Source organism: Oncorhynchus mykiss, chromosome 16, assembly GCF_013265735.2.
Source record: "Oncorhynchus mykiss isolate Arlee chromosome 16, USDA_OmykA_1.1, whole genome shotgun sequence".
Classification (NCBI taxonomy): Eukaryota; Metazoa; Chordata; class Actinopteri; order Salmoniformes; family Salmonidae; genus Oncorhynchus; species Oncorhynchus mykiss.
Window position 1 is genome coordinate 66422016 of NC_048580.1, and position 23394 is coordinate 66445409.

At 45.6% G+C, this 23394-nt stretch overlaps 2 protein-coding genes across 7 annotated transcripts; one reads left to right on the forward strand and one right to left on the reverse strand.

The window, feature by feature from the left end:
- Window positions 1–1873: 1873 nt before the first annotated feature.
- Window positions 1874–12896, forward strand: srpk3 (SRSF protein kinase 3). Of its 6 annotated transcripts, none has more exons than XM_036947575.1 (17): window positions 1927–2039; window positions 2748–2859; window positions 3534–3993; window positions 4024–4225; window positions 4493–4601; window positions 4807–4894; window positions 5158–5245; window positions 5803–5909; window positions 6245–6410; window positions 7103–7128; window positions 8793–8991; window positions 9123–9392; window positions 9549–9646; window positions 9794–9901; window positions 10052–10121; window positions 11551–11643; window positions 12234–12896. In XM_036947575.1, the coding sequence occupies exons 1-17, from the start codon at window positions 2024–2026 to the stop codon at window positions 12416–12418; spliced, it is 2397 nt and encodes a 798-aa protein (XP_036803470.1). In that variant the 5' UTR covers window positions 1927–2023; the 3' UTR covers window positions 12419–12896. The 6 variants fall into 6 exon arrangements, with proteins under 6 accessions (XP_036803473.1, XP_036803469.1, XP_036803470.1 ...); XM_036947577.1 differs by having other exon boundaries at window positions 3534–3978; XM_036947576.1 differs by having other exon boundaries at window positions 3534–3638; window positions 3684–4225.
- Window positions 11933–14887, reverse strand: tsr2 (TSR2 ribosome maturation factor). The gene is made up of 5 exons (XM_021566973.2): window positions 14755–14887; window positions 14380–14470; window positions 14081–14172; window positions 13786–13941; window positions 11933–13672 (listed from the first exon to the last, which is right to left on the reverse strand). Exons 1-5 carry the CDS (start codon window positions 14830–14832, stop codon window positions 13550–13552), a joined length of 540 nt encoding a protein of 179 aa, XP_021422648.2. The 5' UTR covers window positions 14833–14887; the 3' UTR covers window positions 11933–13549.
- Window positions 14888–23394: the final 8507 nt, after the last annotated feature.

Consider the following 23394-nt stretch of genomic DNA (forward strand, 5'->3'; position numbering starts at 1 on the left):
TAGCTATGTGTATATGTCATTGCCAAGCACTTGCTCAGACGTCATCTGTTATAACCTCAGCAACACACACAAGCATCTTTATAACGTGTGTATATTCATCCCACACTGTATATCACAGACAACAACTATGCAGGGTTACAAGGTGTGAATTTAAAGAAATATCAAATGATGTGAATATAAACCCTATATAATATTCTAGAGGAGTCCCAGGTCAAAAACCAACACAGCCACTACATGCCCATATTTAGTGTGAGTGAGTGACTGACTGAGTGACAGACTGAGTGAGTGAATGAGTGACTGAGTGAGTGACAGACTGAGTGAGTGAATGAGTGACTGAGTGTATGTGCACAAGAGTGCATTTGTGTGATTTTTGTTTGTGTGTGCATGTGTTTGTGCCTGTGTGTGTGTGCGTGCATTAACGACTAGTCCTATAACGTCATAGAGGGTGACAATCCCAGCACATCCAGACCTCCAGTCCAAAAGGTCCATTTGGGAGCAGACAGAGGTGTTGTTCTTTTTACAGTAAACACTCAAACAGACAGATGCTTGTCCTGAAGTGACTTACCAGAGTAAACACTGGAGAGACACGAGACAACAAACCTAAATTTGACTGTCTGACAAGAACATGCAGTAAACCACAACTCTAGTCTTCCCAATCTTTCCTCTCACCTCATCTCCCTCCCTCTTCTCAACCCTTCCTCCCTCTTCTCAACCCTCCCTCCCCTCACTGTCTACTTTCCTCCTATCCTCTCTTGTTTCCTTGCCTCCATTTGTATTTGTTTTTTATGAGTCAACCACCTAATTGCGCACAATCCCAGACACTCAAGCCAGAAAGTTCACCATGTTCTTACGTCTCTTATTTTTGTCTCCTATTTCTCCTCCCTTTCCAATGTCTATCAAAATGTGTCCATCCTCCCACATTCCCCCTCTTGCTGTAGCTCCTCATACTCCTGTCCTTGCCACAACAGGGTTGTAGACACAGACAGGAGTCAGTGTGGCAGAGACAGACAATCTGACCTGTGCCAACCCCTTCCAGTATATGACATTTATATTACATTTCCCCCAAATGTATCACATTCAACGTTCTTATGCTAAACCTCTGTCCAGCCAAACATCACCATTACTCAGTACAATTCTACATCGAAAAACAAACAACGTTGGGTCAAGCTATTATTTCAGCATAACCATGATAAACAAGCCATGAGTTGGCACAAGCGACCAGGAAGCCTCAATCTATTGTTAACTATACTGGTCTTCCACACCACAGCCCATCCACTTGGTTTGGTATAGCCAAAGCTGAGGGGTGGGGCTGGGGAAATGTAACCACCATCATTGCATACTAATTTCATTGATGGAGCTATGAATGCAAGGATTTACAGTCCATGAGATAGGCAAAATCACTATACTATACATTGTTTTGTTACCAACAAAAACAATGGAATAGGCCACAGATGTTATACTAAATCTCATTAGGGATTTATTTATATTTAAGTTATATTCTTCAATAACATTCTTTCAGTTAAGAACAAACTATTATTTACAATGAAGGCCTACACCAGCCAAACATGGCCCAATTACAGCCAGTTGTGATTTTAAATTGAACCTTTATTTAACTAGGTACGTCAGTTAAGAACAAATTCGTGTTTGCATTAACGGCCTACCAAGGAACAGTGGGTTAACTGCTTGTTCAGGGACAACATATTTTTAATTTGATCCAGCAACCTTTCGGTTACTGGACCAACGCTCAAACCACCACTAGGCTACCTGCTGCACTGTGATACAGCCTGGATGGTAGATACATGCCAGGTTAATCGAAATGACAATTGACCAGGGTAGATTTTACAGATTACGTTTAAATGACTTGCCATACCCATATCCCCCTGGCCAGTGACCACTGTTCCATGGCCCTACCACCGCTCAGTTGACCCCACCACTGTTCCCAAAGCGCTTGTGCTCATAACTACAGCGCAGGCGCGAACCTAAATGCAGCCTGCCAGCAGTGTGCGCGGTGACAGCTGCACTGATGATATCGATGAACGGTGAGAGTTTTAAAACATGCCAAATATTATGTTTGTATCTACCGTTTAACACAATGTAAATGATAAAGATGGTCGCATGACTACTAATTTATCTCATCGTTGAGGTAGAATTGATTTGTATGTTTCTGTCATTGTATAATAAAAAAAAGCCTAGCTAACGTTAGCCAGCCAGCTGTCTGGCGCACGCAAGCTAACCAGCTAGCACAGACACTCCTTGCTAGCTAAACTAGCCAGCTAACGAGCTAGCTAATATGTTAAAAATATTTCCAGTGGCAATGTGTTTTCTTTCCAATATTTGTCCGTCTTGTTACTAAGTTTTACACGTCAACGATATGTATTCAGATTTCACACACAAATAAATCCGCAGCTGGCAAGTAACGTTAGTCCAATTTGCAAATGGAAATGTAATATTTCCAGTTAGCGCTAGCTGATTGCTCCTTGCAACTCTGGATCCTTTGGACGTACCTAAGTCACCCCATTGAAGTTGACATTTTAAAAATGGTGAAATCAAGGGTTTTAGGTTAGGGTTATGTAAGGGTTGTGGTAGGGGGTTACGGTTAGGGACGTCCCAAGGATCCCGTATTGCACTAACCCTAGCGGATTGTCCATGCGATTGAGTACTGCAGATACTACAAGGCAGCTCTATGATAGCCGTAACGTTAGCCTTTTGGATATATGGTAGTTAATGATATATTCCCTGATCGCCAGCAGTGTCCAGCGGTAATAACAACCCGCATAGCACCCACAGTAAGAAGCATAAGAAGAAAGGAAAGAAACATCGAAAAGGATCCGGTGACAACCTCCCCAGTTTGGATATTGGGTGAGCAACGTTGGCTACTCTAACGTTATTCCCATTCCCTGCCTATGCGTCGGCTACCAGCATGTATCAGTTCTTGCAGCTGGTTCTGTCTAGCTAGTAGTTATGTCTGTGCTATAAATACATGGGGGCGGTGGAGCGACTCACCTCTCCAGATAAGCACATTGACTCATGCCTCCCCCTTTTCTGCTCTGTGCCTATTTCAGTTTAACCCTGGCAAACCTTAACAATACCCATTTCACTTCTGTTACAAATACGTGTGGGGACCGTGCAAATGTAGATATAAGGGGTGCACTACTTGGACAATCATTATCCCTTGGTAATTGCATAATCCCCCCCCAATGAATTTTGGAGGCAGGCCACAGTCAGCACTCCACTTTAATTTAATGTGACGCACGTCTCACTCATAATAAAACACAAACCCCTCATTGCCTGTGTTGAAGCGCACGCATGCTTCTGTTTACAAGAGAATCACAGTATTTACATTGCTGAATGTCAAGTCAGTCTTTTAGATAACTAGTTAAATATAACTGATGTAATTAGTCTATTTTTTTTTTCAGATGAAGGGATATTTTGCTGGTTGTTATTGTTTATGCATCGTCACCACCTTCCTAAAGGCAAACAGAAACCATATTGAGACGGTTGTTTCATCAGGCTGTTCTGTGTTTTTGTTTCAGGTCCCAGATTCCCACCGCAGATGAGTTGTGTCGCATCCTCACAATACACAGGCCTGCGACTCCACCAAAAACCTCTCCCACCCCTGCCCTCAACCTGTCCCAGAGGCCCCCGGACCTCCAACCCCCTGCCCCACTCAACCTGTCCCAGAGGCCCCCGGACCTCCAACCCCCTGCCCCACTCAACCTGTCCCAGAGGCCCCCGGACCTCCAACCCCCTGCCCCACTCAACCTGTCCCAGAGGCCCCCGGACCGCCAACCCCCGGACCTCCAACCCCCTGCCCCACTCAACCTGTCCCAGAGGCCCCCGGACCTCCAACCCCCTGCCCAACTCAACCTCTCCCAGAGCCCTCCCCATCTCTTATGTCCTTCCGCTTTAACCACCAGGCCACTTCCTATACCACTAACTCCCTCCTCTGACACTCTGTCCACCCCTGTACTGTCCACCCCCGTACTGTCCACCCCCGTACTGTCCACCCCCGTACTGTCCTCTCCCGTACTGTCCTCTCCCATAGCACCCTCACTAGGGATCCCTCCAATTCTGTTCTCTACTCCACCTAAACCACTGACCTCCTCATCTCAGACCACCTCTCCGCAGGCTCTCAGCCCACCCCCACCTGACTTCACCCCTCCACCAACAGAGCTGCTCGGATCAGATGATGAGGAGCAGGAGGACCCATCGGATTACTGCAAAGGTAGGCTATATAATTGTCTAATGGATCGATGCAATAGTGTGGCAGATTAGGAAAGTGAGGGTCAAGGTCATTCTATTTGAAAAATCAGCAGGGAGTGGAATTACTTGTGTTGGTGGTTATGTAATGAATGCAGTCACCACATGGATTTTGTAATAATACTTATGATATTGTAGATACAGTATGTCGACCTCACAATATAATTTATCAACGAGGATGATGCAATAATGCTAATAAGCCTGTGTGAGTGAAAGTCTATGTATATTTCAGGTGGGTACTACCCAGTGAAGATTGGAGACTTGTTCAATGGCCGATATCACGTAGTCAGAAAGCTTGGTTGGGGTCACTTCTCTACTGTATGGCTATGCTGGGACCTGCAGTAAGTGACTGATTTTCGAGTGCATCTGTTAAACTATACCAGTAATACACAAACGAGAAGCCTAATGATATTTATCCTTTTTTAATGTTTTTCATTCCTATCTTGTTTAATTCAGTGCTGAATGGTTAAGTTTTCATTTATTGGCCAAGTTTTTTATTTTTTTTAAATCCAGTTTGAGTCATGACATGATTGTGTTTGTGTGTAGGAGGAAGCGCTTTGTGGCACTGAAAGTGGTGAAGAGTGCTCTGCATTACACAGAGACGGCGCTGGATGAGATTAAACTGCTCAGATGTGTGAGTGCATTCCTATTTATTTCACCCACAGACATCATTCATTAATGGCTACAAGCCCAAGGGCATCCTCCAAAGCAAATGGCATAGTTGTTTGGTGAAATTGATTGATGTCATAATCATTGTACTGTGTAGATGGCTAAGCTAGCCCAACACTCTGGGGAGTTGTAGTCTAGTACATTCTAACAAACATCTCTAGCATATACGGATAGATCACACGGTTTCTGAATTGAAGTAACTTTTCTGCGCTTATTTTGTGGCCTAAGGTGCGAGACAGTGACCCTACAGACCCCAAACGAGAGACCATTGTACAGCTTATTGATGACTTTAAGATATCCGGGGTCAATGGCGTGCGTATCCTTTCTGCTGCTTACCGGCTGCGACTGGGTTTGGTGGACCCTGTAATCGACTGGGTTTGGTGGACCTTGCACATCTTGTTAATCTCCTCCTACTTGCCTGTACTACTATTTTCCCTGTTTTCCTTCACCCATTTCAGACAGAAGATGTGGTATGTTACCTGTAAAAAGAATATAAGGCCATGTTTATATGACCCCCTTTCAAACAGCCCCTAATGTACTTCTTATTTTGCAGGTAGACCCCTTATATACTAATCCGTGGGGGGGTTTAAACCATGGGGGCTGTTTGCAGTTCAAATTAAGGAGGTGTTAAACAATGGAAGTGTTGAATTTATGAATTTACCTGCAAAAAAGCAGAACCATTCACACGGACACAATACCTGTGTTTTGGTCACAGGGTCTGTGAAAATGCAGGAATCATGACTAAGTCATTAGGTGGCTTTTAATTTGTCCATGTTTTTTTACACACTACTTTCAGATATATAAAAATGCAGGCATGGTAAATAAATATGTGTAAGTTTGAGTGAATCCGCTTCTCCTTAACTGGTGTGTCAGATGTGTGTATGGTGCTGGAGGTTCTGGGTCACCAGCTGCTGAAGTGGATCATCAAGTCCAACTACATGGGTCTTCCTCTAGTCTGTGTGAAGAGCATTCTCCGACAGGTACAGTGGTATACCACAGCTCTTTCCCCTTTTGTTTATAGCACATCAAGCAGGTTTGACACAGCGTCTATTCTATGTGAAGAGCATTCTCCGACTGGTAAGGAATACCACAGCACTTTCTCCTGTGTTTTATAGCATATCAAGCCGGTTTCACAGGTGCAGCGTTTAGAAAACAGCCAGTTAACCTGGAAAATATGATCACCGTATTAGATATTACCATTGCTAGCAGATATGTTAATGATCCAGTAGTCAGTAACGCTTTACTAGAAACCCGGCCAGTTCCAAGTATCCATTTCAACCACCCTTATACATACTCCATGTCTTGCCCTCCACAGGTTCTGCAGGGCCTGGACTACCTGCACACCAAATGTAAGATCATCCACACCGACATCAAGCCGGAGAACATCCTGCTGGATGTAGATGAGGTGTACGTCAGACGGCTGGCTGCAGAGGCCACTGTGTGGCAGCAGTCAGGAGCCCCTCCTCCCTCGGGCTCCTCAGGTGAGCTGGTTGGTTCATTATGATGAAAACATCTAGACTTTCAACTTAAACATACGTTTTGTTATTAGTCAAACTTGTTCTGAGGGGTTGTAGCATAGGGTCATCTTGTGAGTGCTTCATGTGTGTCTGTATGTGTGCTGTAATTGTTAACATTTTAATTGGACTTGACAAATGACTTGACTTCACAGTAATGTGAATGTTATACTGTACACCAGGGGTGTTGATGACCATTTTACTGGTTAAAACCAAATAGAAACTGTAGAAATGATAATGGGTCTACATATAGTCTCTTCATAATGCACAGAGGAATTTTGATGGCAAGGATATTTAGAAAATGTCTGTGGTCTTCTGGACCTCGCTGAAAACACTGTTGATGTTTGAAACCCCTGCTGTACACATACAGACAACTATCTATATTCACTTTGACTCCATCAAAAGACTTTGCTCTCTCAAATTTAGCCAAAACTGTCGATGTAAATCTGTGGTGATTTGTTACTTGCATGTTTAGATGTTTCCTATGCGTCTGTCTCTTCTCTCTTTCGCATACTTTCTGCTATCAAATCTGCTCATCGTCATTTCTTCTGTCTCTATTTGGTTTCTAACTTTGTCCTGTTTTTCTTGTGTGTTTGTTTTTGTGGTCATTACGGTTTACTGTCCCTCCCTTCCTTTTTTACCTCGTTTTCTGATGGCAGTTAGCACCGCCCCAAGGGAGAACCAGGTATGTTCAGACTGAAGTACTGCCTGCCTGCCACAGAAGGGATAGTCTTGCAACAAAAAAAAAAAAACACTTTTGGTGAACAGTGCTTTAACATTGATCATAACTCACCTCAGCTTTTGTGTGATGTGATCATGTTGCCTAACGATGATTTTCTGGCGTTGTGATGGTTGGTGTGTGTGTGTTTCTTTAGTGGTTCGTCTCCTACTCAGGTAGTGTATCATCTGTCTCTGCATGTCAAAACAGTAGTTGTCTTTCTAAACGACATGTAAAACATCAAAGAGAGGGAATCGTCACAGTCAGACACTTCACAGTAATACCTTATCACCGGACAATGCTTCGCCCCATGGCTGACTTGTGGTTTCTATGTAAGCATCATTTCAGCCTACTGTTGCTGTCCAACAAAGAACATAATCATTTACCCAGTTTCTTTATTGGGTTTGTAGGGTTTTCACACCATTTTTTTTTGATGTGAGGAAGTGTCAGCACTTTGACTTGATACAGTTTTAGCCAATAGGCTCTCTTCTTTCATATGGATCTAATTTGAGTACTTTTTAAAATTGGTATTTGAAATAGGAAATGTTCATCACGGCAGGTGAAAACAACCCATCCCGTTTCTCTGTAATATACCTCCAGTACCAAGAAGGCTTCTAGCCCACTGTATGCAGTTCTTAGAATGTTTGTTTTGAACAATGCAAACAGGCCTCATGAATGATCACATAATTGGCATTTGGCACTTAAAGAGCACCATACTTTAATGTATTACTGTAGCGTAGACACCAAATCCATTAACAAGTAGACTACAGTATATGCAGTGGTATAAACAACCTCAAGGACTTTTGAACTGGAGCGTGTGCTGTTGCCCCCCCCGGCCATGGCTGGGGGATGTTTAGAGCCGTAGCACTGTTATTCAGTTGGAAAACAGAATGCCATCTGATCCCTTGTGGTACAGTTGGCCCTTCCTCAAATTCCAGGCGTGGCTCACGTTAGCTGCCTCAGCAGATCACCGCAAAGCTAGCTAACCCACTGAGCCAAAGCCTGTTCAGACAGCCGTGGGCGCGTGAGTTCACCAGGTCAGTTTTGAGGGATACTGTCAAATGGGATGGACTTTCTGTAAGAGACCTACTGGAGAACTGTCAACGGTAACATGCTGGAGCTCAGAATAGCGTGGTCATCTAGCTAGCAGGATATAGAGAGGTTGCGGTGGGATCATGTTTAGTCTGCTTCCGAAGTGCCCACAAGTTTTACTTGCAATCAAAACTCTGTTTGTTGTAGGGCAGTGATTCTGCCATGGAAATGAGGATTAGAATCAAAAGTAATCATGTGAAATGTAATTGAGCCCCATTGTAGATAGTTATTAACGCCATCTGAACTCTATAATATTACTACAACGTATTAAAGCTCACCTGTCTGAGGAAGACTTGTTGTGTGAGAGAGACTGAAGACGGGCTAACACTGAATATTTCTCAGTTTGGTACTTCCTTTCTGCACACTCTGCTATTTTTCTGCCGGGCATGTACTCTCTGTGTTGGACCCTCTGGTCCTGTGCCCTGGAGTCATCCGTGTCAGGGAGCATCACATGGTCAGTCAGGCTGGCATCATGATTGGGAAAGCTCCAGACGTCCTTGCCTAACCCTGTATCTCTCTCTGTCCATCTGTGTGTCTAGAACGGCAAGGTGACCAAGAACAAGAAGAAGAAGCTGAAGAGGAAGGCCAAGCGGCAGCAGCGTCTGCTGGAGGAGAGACTGGTGGACCTTCAGAAGATGGAGGATCTGGACGGGACTTCTCCACCAGACCCTTCCAACCCTCTACGCACCCCCTGCGGACAGGACGACGACGCTGGGGACCCAGAGAGGAACGCCAACAGTGAGTGGTTCACCTCTACTAGTGACACTGCAATGCCAATCCCTTCATAACGGTGATTTGGTAGCAGCTGTATTTCCTGGTTGAGTTTCTGTATTAAATCCATATGTTGTTGATACCATTTATTCTGCCAGACTCCTCTGTGGTGAAGGGGAATGAAAACGGGAACTGCTACACCCACGTCTCGTCCACGGCTAACACCAAGGCCAACCCGGAGTCTGGCTCGTTGTGGATCGAGGAGGGTTGGAACGGCCACAACCCCATGCGTTTCTGCAGCCCTGGCTCTGGGATGTCGGGGATGTCTGCTGGCTCCATACTGTCAGCCACGTCTGAGTCAGCACTGTCTACCCTGTCAGGCTACTCCACCGGGAGAGACAGCCAACGCTCCGGACTGTCCCCCAGCAGTCAGTATCTCACTAGGCATCTCTCTCGTTTGTGATCCTGTCTGTTGCCCTGTGTATATCTGGCACCAGCATTCAGTTGCTTTACTGTTCTCTGTATTTAGATGGTGAGGTTGTTGTTGTGATTATGAGCTAAATTGTATGTCTGTGTCACTCTAGTGTTCAGCGCAGCAGATTTCCTGGTCAATCCCCTGGAACCACAGAATGCTGACAAAATACGCATCAAGATAGCAGACCTGGGCAATGCCTGTTGGGTGGTAAGTGACTGTTTTCAGCGGGAATAACAAGCTCTGTATGTTCGGTTCTCATGATAACCTGGACTTGGAGCTGTTCTCTTGTGATGTGTGGAGATGGTACAGAACAGCATGGTGTTAATCAGCCCCCCACCCCCTCTACTTCCCCAGCACAAACACTTCACAGAAGACATCCAGACACGTCAGTACCGTGCCCTGGAGGTGTTGATAGGGGCAGAATACGGCACTCCAGCAGACATCTGGAGCGTAGCCTGCATGGTAAGCTAGGAAACCGTGACGGGACCACTCAAAACCACCACCTTCTTCTTCACATCATCCTATGTATGTGTCCTGTTTCTTCTGAGATCTCCCACTGTAACGTTGCCCTTCTGTGGATTGTATTTTTGATCAACGTGACATTTGTTGCAGGCGTTTGAGTTGGCTACAGGGGACTACCTGTTTGAGCCCCACTCAGGAGAGGACTACACTAGAGATGAAGGTCTGTACCAGGGGTATTCAAATAATAGTAAAAGGGTGGATCCGCTTTAATATTGCAGATTGTTGCTTCCATCAATGTAATTGTCTACATCATTTCCAATACCCCATATGTTTTTTAAAGTTTGGGGTCACTAAATAAATGTCTTTTTTTTTTTTATTAAGAAATATTTTTGTCCATTTTTAAAATAACATCAAATTGATCAGAAATACAATGTAGACGTTAATGTTGTAAACGGCTGATTTAAAAAAAAAATGGAATATCTACATTTATCAGCAACCATCACTCGTGTTCCAATGGCACGTTGTGTTAGCTAATCCAAGTTTATCATTTTTAAAAGGCTAATTGATCATTAGAAAACCCTTTTGCAATTATTAGCACAGCTGAAAACTGTTCTGACAAAGAAGCAATAAAACAGGCCTTTAGACTAGTTGAGTAACTGAAACTCTTCAGCCTATTCTTGTACTGAGAAATTAAGGCTATTCTATTCTATGAAGGCTATTCCATGCTAGAAATGGCCAAGAAACTGTCTCTAACCGGAATAGAAAGAGGAATGGGAGGCCCCGGTGCACAACTGAGCAAGAGGACAAGTACATTAGTGTCTAGTTTGAGAAACAGATGTCTCAAGTCCTCAACTGATAGCTTCATTAAATAGTACCCTCAGAACACCAGTCTCAACATCAACAGTGAAGAGGCGACTCCGGGATGCTGAGCTTCAAGGCAGATTTAGTCTGTCCAGTGTGTCTGTCTTTCGCCCATCATTTTGTTATTTTTATTGGCCAGTCTGAGAGATGACTTTCTTTGCAACTCTGCCTAGAAGGCCAGCATCCAGGAGTCACCTCTTCACTGTTGACGTTGAGACTGGTGTTCTGAGGGTACTATTTAATTAAACTTTCTGATGTTATTTTAATGGACAAAAGGACTTTTTTCTTTCAAAACAAGAATTTCTAAGTGAGTATCTCTGATAACTAGTTGCACCCACCTGGTGTCCCAGGTCTAAATCAATCCCTGATTTTAGACGGGAACAATGCAGTGGAACTGGCTTCGAGGTCCACAGTTGAGTTTGAGGGATCTGTACTCTCCTTGTATCGCCTAGGCCTGTGGTTCTCAAACCTCTTACCTGGAATGGCTGGCATCCCCGGTTATGTGATCTATTCCAGGGCTAACACACCTGATTCCAATAGGCAACTTATCAAAAAGCCCTTACTCATGTGAGCTTGTTCAGGACTATAACAAAATTGTGAAATACCTGATCTTGGGGTCCACAATGAGAGGTTTTGTATGTTTCATGCTTGTGTGTAAATAAGCTGTTCAGGCTAGACAACTTCTGATTCCACACAGAACAGGAAGCCATTCATTTGTAAATTGTTACATAGTGAGTTATTTTAATGAGAATTTAACAGGGACGTAATGCTCTCTTTTGTTCTCTCAGATCACATTGCACACATCATTGAGTTAATGGGAGCCATTCCGCCCCCTTTTGCTCTGTCTGGGAGATATTCACGAGAATACTTTGACAGGCGAGGTAAGTCTGACAGTAAAATAGGTGCAAAAAAAGTCAAATGTATCCGTAATGGTTTTGTACTGTATGTAAAAGCTATGTCACAGAAGTCTGTGGTTCCAGAGAAAAATGCCTTGTTGAGCAATGCGTCAACAAGAAATGTCAGACTGATTTAGATGTTACAGTACTACAATTCACATGTCCTGTCTCGTATTACTCATCTGCTTAGAATGTACCACTATATTTTCCTTCAGTGTTCCTAGAACAGATGTCGACAGAAATATCCTCAAAATGACTAGCACAAGCTGACATACCTGTATGGTGCCTAATAGGATTTATTATATAACTCGGCAAGTTACAGGCACTTAAAGAAACAATTCTTATTTACAATGAAGTTAAACCCGAACCCAATTGTGCGCCACCCTATGGGACTCCCAATCACATCCGGTTGTGATACAGCCTGGTCTGTATTGACGCCTCTAGCACTGAGATGCAGTGCCTTTAGAGGGCTATGCCACTCGGCAACCCCCAAAATGATGATCTGAGAGACTGTCCCTATTTTTGTGGTTTAATGTTTAGCTCACTGGAACAATGCATTCTTTTCCCTCTTGAAGGTGAGCTGAGACACATAGCCAACCTGAAGCCATGGGGTCTGTTTGAGGTGCTGTTGGAGAAGTATGAGTGGCCACTGGAGCAGGCGGCCCAGTTCAGTGACTTCCTCCTCACCATGCTGGACGTCACACCAGAAAAGAGAGCCACTGCCGCTCAGTGTTTGCAGCACCCCTGGCTCAACTTGTAGACTACTGTCCACCACCACAACACAACTACCATGCGTCTAACCTTTACTGTATACCACTGAGTCCATACTGTACCACTAAGTCCGTGTGGTTATTCTCAGCCTAGATGGAGATCTTTTCTAAATGAAACGTTGATTATTTATCTAAAGTTAATATAAACTGACGTTACCATTACTCTGAGCACATAAGTAGCAGTAACCTAAATCTACAGATTCTTTGTATTTATTAAAGCAGCATTACAGGTTCTATAAATGGTTGGGATGAATATGATATCTGTAGTTTGTTTTAAAATGGATGATCTACTTCTCATTGTGCTGAGTCACATTTGTTAAAATAGTGCCTTGATATGCCAGGTGTACAAAAAAAAGTATACAAAAAAAATATCCTTCACTTTGTTTTATACATGTCGCCAAACTGTATGTGGAATGCTTATTTTGTGAACATAAAATGTCTTTAAACATGACTGGAAGAAAGACCAGATATCTTACAACCTGTATTCTTCAGAATAAATCTTTAAACCAGTTTTAGAGTACTATATGCCACTCATGCGGCCAAGAGATGGTGAGTTAAGTACATTAAATAAATTCACCATTAAGTTGGCTGTTTAAGTTTTATATTTAACACTGCCGACTACTATACTGTAAATAGACATGTTGTAGCAGGTAGACCTCTATTAATTTCATATGAAAATAGAACATGGATCAGTGCAAAGGAACACTTTCTATCCCTTACTCAGTAATACATACTATTGGAAAGGGGATACCTAGTCAGTTGTTCAACTGATATCTTCCGCATTTAACCCAACCCCTCAGAGGGGTGGGGGCCTGCCTCGGCATTGTAGGTGAGTGATGTGTGATGGCTATTTAATTGCTACTGAACTGGATTTCCATGTACCAAAAACAATGAAATTCCTGTAAACAGTGACAGTTCCTCAGAAGATGCCCTGATAAGACCTCTTTTGACACCTGCATAAATGTGAACTCGAGGTATAGGTTACGTGTCCAGGTTTTCATCAGAACATATGTCCATCCTCCCAATATGACAGAACCATTGGAGAGACACGTATAAAACAAAACGGCGACAGTGTTCGGAGGCAGTAAAATCCCAATTCACTCAGCACTTCCACAGTAATGTCACTTCCTGCGCACCACTGTGGTCCAACCATCGTTTTCCTCTTGAGACTGGGGTTGATCTGTCTGTTTGGGTGCCGAACTACGCGGGGGGTTTGTTGACGTTGCTGCTTCACACTCCATGAACTGGATTGCAATGACAAGATTTACAATGCCACAATCACAACCTTTTCAGAATTGACACGACTGACTAGCATTCAAATAGTCAATTTGACATCTTATACCAATAAAATCCTTACCTCTGTTTCATCGCTATTACACTCTTCAGCAGCGTTTGGTTGAGGTGTGACCTTGGCTCGTTCTGCACTCTTGTTAAGTTTGACTATCTGATCTTTGACCTCTGCAAGCTTTCCTTGTTGGCACTGTGTAAAGATCTGGCTAACCTTCTGTGCCACCTGATCAATGAAGAAAGCATTGATTTAGAGACATTTTGACATTAAGAATGCGCTTAGTTGAAAATGAAACAGACCTTCAGGTAGCCCCAATATTGTGTGTTGACATTTTAAATGTCTGAATTGAAAACTAAATGTGCACCTGAGGTAAACTGCCATCATCCACCACTGTATCAAACTCATTGTTCATAAGGTCTGCTATGTAGTCCTCCACTTCATCTGGCTGCAGGTTTTCTGTAAACAAAGAAGTTTCAATTAGATTGAACTGAAAGTCTGCCTGGGACTGTTCAGCATGTCAACAAGTAACCTGAACAGAGCAGACACGGGTGCTTCATACTAGCAGTTGTGCGGTAACGCAAAGAGGAAGATGCGACGTATATAATAATACAACAGATATTTGGGTAACGTTAGGCCATGTATGGAAATCATGGGTCAGGTTACCGTTGTCATGAAAATACTGTTGGACCACATCCACCATCCAATCTGCCTTCTGTTGGCCGTACACGCCTCCAAATCCATTATCAACTGCGATCTGCAAAACAACGTTTGTACACTATTTGTTACACACGTAACTACAAACATCGGTATACTGCTTAATTAGATCTCTAGGAAGCCGACATGCTTATAACGTTGTCGCTATAGAGCTAGCTAACCAAACAGCAGTCCAACAACTACAGCTAGCTAACGCAGTTACATTTAGTAGCCAGCTATCAGCACGGCTCATGAATGTCCTTATTGCTATCTACGACTGAATAATTACACCATTAGAGCCTGTGCTCGAATATACAGTGTTTGATATATGAAATATTCACCTACCTGTAAAACAGGCCAAGTTTCTAGGACTGCTCTCACTGCTTCAGTGAAAAGTTCACGTGCAGTCTTCTGCGCTTCCATTTTGAAAATAATCAGGCATTACATGACGAGTGACCAGTGAGTGATTCGAATTTGCTCAAGCAAGGTAACGAAGTTGATCCCAGATGTCATCGACCATCATTCCCCACCATCAGAATAGATGAGGCAAATTTTGTTTTGGGACAAATTATGCATATAAACCCTGGACAAAATTATATATATTTACATATTTTTTTGTTGTAGTGGGGAAAATAACATTAGTCATCTCAAAATAGTATATTTTAAGGTCAAAGGTTTGTATATATCTTTTTGCTCACATAAAAATATAATTTAACTGTATGAATTAAGAGGCCTGTAATATAATAAACCTGGACAAAAAAAGCTTGTAGAGATTAATAAATGCATTTCTATATAACTTCCAAAATATGTTTTACAATAGAGCCCAGATGGAGGCACGGTGGCTTCAACACAGCGCCCTCTGTCAGTCATCAAGTGTATACTGTATATACATTGAACAAAAATATAAACGCAACATGCAACAATTTCAAAGATTTTACTGAGTTACAGTTCATATAAAGCTACAGTTCGTAATACATTAATTAGGTCCTAATATGTGGATTTCACATGACTGGGAATACAAATATGCACCTATTGGTCACAAATCCCCCCCTCCCCCCAGTCAGTATCGGGTGTGCAGCATTACACATCTCCTTCACATACAGTTGATCAGGCTGTTGATTGTGGCCTGTGGAATGTTGTCCCTCTCCTCTTCAATGACCATGTGGAGTTGCTGGATATTGACGGGAACTGGAACACTCTGTCATACACGTCGATCCAGATCATCCCAAACACGATCAATGGGTGACAAGTCTGCTGAGTATGTATGCAGGTCATAGGATAACTGGGCCATTTTCAGCTTCTATGAAATGTGTACAGATCCTTGCTTCTTGGAGCTGTGCATTATCATGCTGAAACATGAGGTGATGGATTCAAATTGCCATCGATAAAATGCAATTGTTTTTGTTGTCCGTAGCTTAATGACTGCCCATACCATAACCCCACCGTCACCATAGTGACATCAGTTTTTTGGTATGTTTGGTATTTTATTAGGATCCCCATTAGCTGTTGCAAAAGCAGCAGCTACTCTTCCTGGGGTCCACACAAAACATGAAACATAATACAGAATGACATAATACAGAACATCAATAGACAAGAACAGGTCAAGGACCAAACTACATGCATTTTTAAAAAGGCACACGTAGCCTACATGTCAATGCATACACACAAACTATCTAGGTCAAATAGTTGACTTCAGCAAACCGCTCGCCCACACAACACCATACACACTGTCTGCCATCTGCCCAATACAGTAGAAACCGTGATTAATCCGTGAAGAGCACACTTCGCCGACGTGCCAGTGGCCATCGAAGGTGAGTATTTGCCCATTTGCCCACTGCAGTCAGGTCAAGACCCTGGTGAGGATGACGGACACGCAGATGAGCTTCACTGAGACAGTTTCTGACAAAATGATTTGGATGTGCAATACCACAGTTTCATCAGCTGTCCGGGTGGTTGGCCTCAGACGATAACGCAGTTGAAGAAGCCGGATGTGGAGGTCCTGGGCTGGCATGGTGACACGTGGTCTGCGGTTGTGAGGCTGGTTGGACTTACTGCCAAATTCTCTAAAATTAAGTTGGAGGTGGCTTATGGTAGACAAATTAACATTACATTCTCTGGCAACAGCTCTGGTGGACATTCCTGCAGTCAGTATGCCAATTGCACACTCCCTCAAAACTTGAGTCACCTGTAGCATTGTGTTGTCTGACAAAACTGCACATTTTAGAGTGGCCTTTTATTGTCCCCAGCACATTTGTGTAATGATCATGCTGTTTAATCAGCTTCTTGATTTGTCACACCTGTCAGGGAGATTATTTTGGCAAAAGAGAAATGCTCACTAACAGGGATGTAAACAAATTTGTGCACAAAATTTGGGAGAAATAAGATTTTTGTGAGTATGGAACATTTCTGAGATCTTTTATTTCAACTCATGAAACATAGGACAAACACTTTCCATGTTGCGTTTATATTTTTGTTCACTATAAATCATTGATTGGGACATATTATTTATTATAAGATAAAATCTCTTCATCTTGAATATATCAACTGTATCTGTAAAATTGTTTTATTGTATCTAAAAAGAAGTTCAGCAGGTGAACCGGTCTGTGAAAATTCCCAGTCAACTCATGATTGATCAGATATACCAACAAAAAATTAACAACTTTTTATTGAGTTTAAAACATTTTTCCAGATGTACAAAAAAACAGTGTACAAAAAAACAATGAAAGAAATGCACACAAATATACCCCCCCCCCCCTCCCCCACACACACACCCTTCCCCGACCCGAAGAAAGCATCCCACCCCTTCCCATCCCACCCAGCAACTGAAGTTACGTATCAGTCCCGCGCCCACCAATCCATCCCATTCCCCCGCCCTCCCCCATTCCCGTGGGCCTCAAAGCAAAGAAAATAACAAAAGTCTAAAGCTTTAGCTGAGATTGTTCTTTACAGAGTCAAGTATATTTGTCCAGGGCTCAATTGTTCCTTCATAGCACCTTGACCTGACTGCAGATAATTCTGTTATAACTTCAAGTCAGTTAAGAACAAATTCTTATTTTCCATGACAGCCTAGGAACAGTGCTGCCTGTTCAGGGGCAGAACAACAGATCAGCTCGGGGGTTTGAACTTGCAACCTTCCCGTTACTAGTCCAACGCTCTAACCACTAGGCTACCCTGCCGCCCCCAGTGGGAGAAAGTGAGGTGGTGCCAGCAGTAATCTGCTCTGACTGATTGAGAGATTCAATGAGTTATCATCGTTAAGTAACTATAGATGAAAAGCATTGAATATTTAAAATGTATGTACTTCAAACTGAATTTTGTAACTTTGCCCCAGAAGCATTTAGCTGCAGGGCACTCCCACATCATATGAAGGAATGTGTCTGATGTAGGGGACACTGGGAACTGTTGGGAGTTGGGGCCAATTTCATCGTAAAAAAGTTTCCTTGGGTGTTAAATACAGTCTGTGAAGAAAATAAACATGTTTAAATTGATGGTTCGGATTACAGGATTACAAGGTCATATTTTCAAATATTCGGTTTCTGTCACGATCGTCGTAAGAAGCGGACCAAAGCGCAGCGTGGTGTGAATGCATGATTTAATGAAGACGGGAAAAAAAACACGAAATACACTAAAACAAACAAACAAACTAACCAGACGAATGTGACCGCTATAGAAACAGAGTGCTAACATGCAACATCACATAGACAATAACCCACAAACCACAATACAACACAGGCTACCTAAATATGGTTCCCAATCAGAGACAACGACAAACACCTGCCTCTGATTGAGAACCATATCAGGCCAAAACACATAGAAACAGACTGACTAGACATGCAACATAGAATGCCCACTCATATCACACCCTGACCAACCAAAACATAGAAACAAACAACGCAAATAATGGTCAGAGTGTGACAGTACCCCACCCCCCCCTAAGGTGCAGACTCCGGCTGCAAAACCTAAACCTATGGGGGAGGGTCTGGGTGGGCATCTGGCCACAGTGGCGGCTCTGGCGCGGGACGTGGACCCCACTCCACCATAGTTATTGCCCTCTTCAAGGGCCTCTTTAGAGTGACGACCCTCGTCTCCAACCTTGAGTCTAAGACCCTCTTAAAGGCCCCACTAGACTGAGAAGCGCCTCTGGACTGAGGGGCAGCTCCGGACTGATTGACGGCTCTGGCGGCTCCTGGCTGGCTGACGGCTCCTGGCTGGCTGACGGCTCTGGCGGCTCCTGGCTGGCTGACGGCTCCTGGCTGGCTGACAGCTCTGGCGGCTCCTGGCTGGCTGACGGCTCTGGCGGCTCCTGGCTGGCTGACGGCTCTGGCGGCTCCTGGCTGGCTGACGGCTCTGGCGGCTCCTGGCTGGCTGACGGCTCTGGCGGCTCCTGGCTGGCTGACGGCTCTGGCGGCTCAGGACAGACGGGAGACTCTGGCGGCTCAGGACAGACGGGAGACTCTGGCGGCTCAGGACAGACGGGAGACTCTGGCGGCTCAGGACAGACGGGAGACTCTGGCGGCTCAGGACAGACGGGAGACTCTGGCGGCTCAGGACAGACGGGAGACTCTGGCGGCTCAGGACAGACGGGAGACTCTGGCGGCTCAGGACAGACGGGAGACTCTGGCGGCTCAGGACAGACGGGAGCACCTGTAGGGATGAGACGGAGAGACAGCCTGGTGCGGGGGGCTGCCACCGGAGGGCTGGTGCGTGGAGGTGGCACTGGATAAACAGGACGTGCAGGCGCACTGGAGCTCTTGAGCACCAAGCCTGCCCAACCTTACCTGGTTGAATGCTCCCGGTAGCCAGGCCAGTGCGGCAAGGTGGAATAGCCCGCACTGGGCTGTGCTGGCGAACCGCGGACACCATGCGAAAGGCTGGTGCCATGTACGCCGGCCCGAGGAGACGCACCGGAGACCAGATGCGTAAAGCCGGCTTCATGGCACCTGCTCGATGCCCACTCTAGCCCGGCCGATACGAGGAGCTAGAATGTACCGCACCGGGCTATGCACAGCACCGGGGACACAGTGCGCTCCACCGCATAACACGGTGCCTGCCCGATCTCTCTCTCTCTCCGGTAAGCACGGGAAGTTGGCGCAGGTCTCCTACCTGGCTTCACCACACTCCTTGTATGCCTCCTCTCAATACATTTTTGGGGCTGCCTCTCGGGCTTCCAGCCACACTGCTGTGCTGCCTCCTCATACCCGCGCCTCTCTGCTTTCGCTGCCTCCAGCTCTGCTTTGGGGCAGCGATATTCCCCTGGCTGTGCCCAGGGTCCTTCGCCATCCAGAATCTCCTCCCAAGTCCATGAGTCCTGCGTTCTTTGCCGCTGCTGCTGCTGGCCGTTACCATGCTGCTTGGTCCATTGTTGGTGGGTTATTCTGTCACGATCGTCGTAAGAAGCGGACCAAAGCGCAGCGTGGTGTGAATGCATGTTTTAACGAAGACGGAAAAAAACACGAAATACACTAAAGCAAACAAACAAACTAACCAGACGAACGTGACCGCTATAGAAACAGAGTGCTAACATGCAACATCACATAGACAATAACCCACAAATCACAATACAACAAAGGCTACCTTAATATGATTCCCAATCAGAGACAACGATAAACACCTGCCTCTGATTGAGAACCATATCAGGCCAAAACACATAGAAACAGACTGACTAGACATGCAACATAGAATGCCCACTCATATCACACCCTGACCAACCAAAACATAGAAACAAACAACACTAATAATGGTCAGAGTGTGACAGTTTCAGTTGAAGAGTTGTTCAGACTCAATTATCGGTGGACATTTTTAATGGCTAGCTCAGAATATGATCTTTCCAAGAGTTGTTTATATATATTAGATAAGTTCAGCCCTTTCGGGAGCCCAGAATTTATTTAAATGTGATATACTGTTACGGTGAGTGAATGAGGACCCAAAAGCGAACTAACTTAAACAGAGCTTCTTTAATAACCAAACATAGGTAGGCTCAGATAGACCGGCAGATTCCGACAGGACAGGACAAGGTTACAGCAAACATGACGATAGTCTGGCTCAGGCATGAAACACAACAAACAAGAATCCGACAAGGACAGGAACAAAAACAGAGAGAGATATAGGGACCTAATCAGAGGGAAAAAGGGAACAGGTGGGAAACGGGGTGAATGGGTAGTTAGGAGGAGACAAGGCACAGCTGGGGGAAAGAGGGGGAGAAAAGGTAACCTAACAACGACCAGCAGAGGGAGACAGGGTGAAGGGAAAGGACAGAAACACACAACATGACAATACATGACAGTACCCCCCCACTCACCGAGCGCCTCCTGGCGCACTCGAGGAGGAAACCTGGCGGCAACGGAGGAAATCCTCGATCAGCGCACGGTCCAGCACGTCCCGAGAGGGAACCCAACTCCTCTCCTCAGGACCGTACCCCTCCCAATCAACGAGGTACTGGTGACCACGGCCCCGAGGACGCATGTCCAAAATCCTGCGGACCCTGTAGATGGGTGCGCCCTCGACAAGGATGGGGGGGGGGGGGTGGAAGACGAGCGGGGGCGCGAAGAACGGGCTTAATACAGGAGACATGGAAGACCGGGTGGACGCGACGAAGGTAACGCGGAAGAAGAAGTCGAACTGCGACAGGATTAATGACCCGAGAAATACAGAACGGACCAATGAACCGCGGGGTCAACTTGCGAGAAGCCGTCTTAAGGGGAAGGTTCTGAGTGGAGAGCCAAACTCTCTGACCACGACAATATCTAGGACTCTTAGTTCTACGCTTATTAGCAGCCCTCACAGTCTGCGTCCTATAACGGCAAAGTGCAGACCTGACCCTCTTCCAGGTGCGCTCGCAACGTTGGACAAAAGCCTGAGCGGAGGGGACGCTGGACTCGGCGAACTGAGATGAGAACAGCGGAGGCTGGTACCCGAGGCTACTCTGAAAAGGAGATAGCCCGGTCGCAGACGAAGGAAGCGAGTTGTGGGCGTATTCTGCCCAGGGGAGCTGTTCTGACCAAGACGCAGGGTTGCGAAAAGAAAGACTGCGTAAGATGCGACCAATAGTCTGATTGGCCCGTTCTGCTTGACCGTTAGACTGGGGGTGAAAGCCGGAAGAGAGACTGACGGAAGCCCCAATCAAACGGCAAAACTCCCTCCAAAATTGAGACGTGAATTGCGGACCTCTGTCCGAAACGACGTCTGACGGAAGGCCATGAATTCTGAAAACATTCTCGATGATGATTTGTGCCGTCTCTTTAGCAGAAGGAAGCTTAGCAAGGGGAATGAAATGAGCCGCCTTAGAGAACCTATCGACAACCGTAAGAATAACAGTCTTCCCCGCTGACGAAGGCAGTCCGGTGACAAAATCTAAGGCGATGTGAGACCACGGTCGAGAGGGAATGGGAAGCGGCCTGAGACGGCCGGCAGGAGGGGAGTTACCGGACTTAGTCTGCGCGCAGACCGAACAAGCAGCCACGAAACGACGCGTGTCATGCTCCCGGGTGGGCCACCAAAAACGCTGGCGAATGGAAGCAAGCGTACCCCGAACGCCAGGGTGGCCGGCTAACTTGGCAGAGTGAGCCCACTGAAGAACGGCCAGACGAGTAGGAACGGGAACGAAAAGAAGGTTCCTAGGACAAGCGCGCGGCGACGGAGTGTGAGTGAGCGCTTGCTTTACCTGCCTCTCAATTCCCCAGACAGTCAACCCGACAACACGCCCCTCAGGGAGAATCCCCTCGGGGTCAGTGGAGGCTACTGAAGAACTGAAGAGACGAGATAAAGCATCAGGCTTGGTGTTCTTAGAGCCCGGACGATAAGAAATCACGAACTCGAAACGAGCGAAAAACAGCGCCCAACGCGCCTGACGCGCATTAAGTCGTTTGGCAGAACGGATGTACTCAAGGTTCCTATGGTCAGTCCAAACGACAAAAGGAACGGTCGCCCCCTCCAACCACTGTCGCCATTCGCCTAGGGCTAACCGGATGGCGAGCAGTTCGCGGTTTCCTACATCATAGTTATGTTCCGACGGGGACAGGCGATGAGAAAAATACGCGCATGGGTGGACCTTGTCGTCAGAGAGGGAGCGCTGAGAAAGAATGGCTCCCACGCCCACCTCTGACGCGTCAACCTCGACAACGAACTGTCTAGAGACGTCAGGTGTAACAAGGATAGGAGCGGATGTAAAACGATTCTTGAGGAGATCAAAAGCTCCCTGGGCGGAAACGGACCACTTAAAGCACGTCTTGACAGAAGTAAGGGCTGTGAGAGGAGCTGCCACCTGACCGAAATTACGGATGAAACGACGATAGAAGTTCGCGAAGCCGAGAAAGCGCTGCAGCTCGACGCGTGACTTAGGGGCGGGCCAATCAATGACAGCTTGGACCTTAGCGGGATCCATCTTAATGCCTTCAGCGGAAATAACAGAACCGAGAAATGTGACGGAGGAGGCATGAAAAGTGCACTTCTCAGCCTTCACAAAAAGACAATTCTCTAAAAGGCGCTGGAGGACACGTCGAACGTGCTGAAGATGAATCTGGAGTGACGGTGAAAAAATCAGGATATCGTCAAGGTAAACGAAAACAAAGATGTTCAGCATGTCTCTCAGGACATCATTGACTAATGCCTGAAAGACAGCTGGAGCGTTAGCGAGGCCGAAAGGAAGAACCCGGTATTCAAAGTGCCCTAACGGAGTGTTAAACGCCGTCTTCCACTCGTCCCCCTCCCTGATGCGCACGAGATGGTAAGCGTTACGAAGGTCCAACTTAGTGAAAAACCTGGCTCCCTGCAGGATCTCGAAGGCTGAGGACATAAGAGGCAGCGGATAACGATTCTTAACTGTTATGTCATTCAGCCCTCGATAATCTATGCAGGGGAGCAGAGACCCGTCCTTCTTCTTGACAAAAAAAAACCCCGCTCCGGCGGGAGAGGAGGAGGGGACTATGGTACCGGCGTCAAGAGCTACAGACAAATAATCCTCGAGAGCCTTACGTTCGGGAGCCGACA

What these genes read in the sequence shown, in the direction of transcription:
- tsr2 (XM_021566973.2), bottom strand. Translation starts at nt 14,832, where the DNA reads ATGGAAGCGCAGAAGACTGCACGTGAACTTTTCACTGAAGCAGTGAGA. An exon ending in AAACTTGGCCTGTTTTACAG is followed by an intron (nt 14,471 to 14,754) that starts GTAGGTGAATAT and finishes GTTGTTTTGCAG; the next exon opens with ATCGCAGTTGATAATGGATT. An exon ending in GTAATAGCGATGAAACAGAG is followed by an intron (nt 13,673 to 13,785) that starts GTAAGGATTTTA and finishes ATTGCAATCCAG; the next exon opens with TTCATGGAGTGTGAAGCAGC.
- srpk3 (XM_036947573.1), top strand. An exon ending in CCCATCGGATTACTGCAAAG is followed by an intron (nt 4,226 to 4,492) that starts GTAGGCTATATA and finishes TGTATATTTCAG; the next exon opens with GTGGGTACTACCCAGTGAAG. An exon ending in CTCCGGACTGTCCCCCAGCA is followed by an intron (nt 9,393 to 9,548) that starts GTCAGTATCTCA and finishes GTGTCACTCTAG; the next exon opens with TGTTCAGCGCAGCAGATTTC.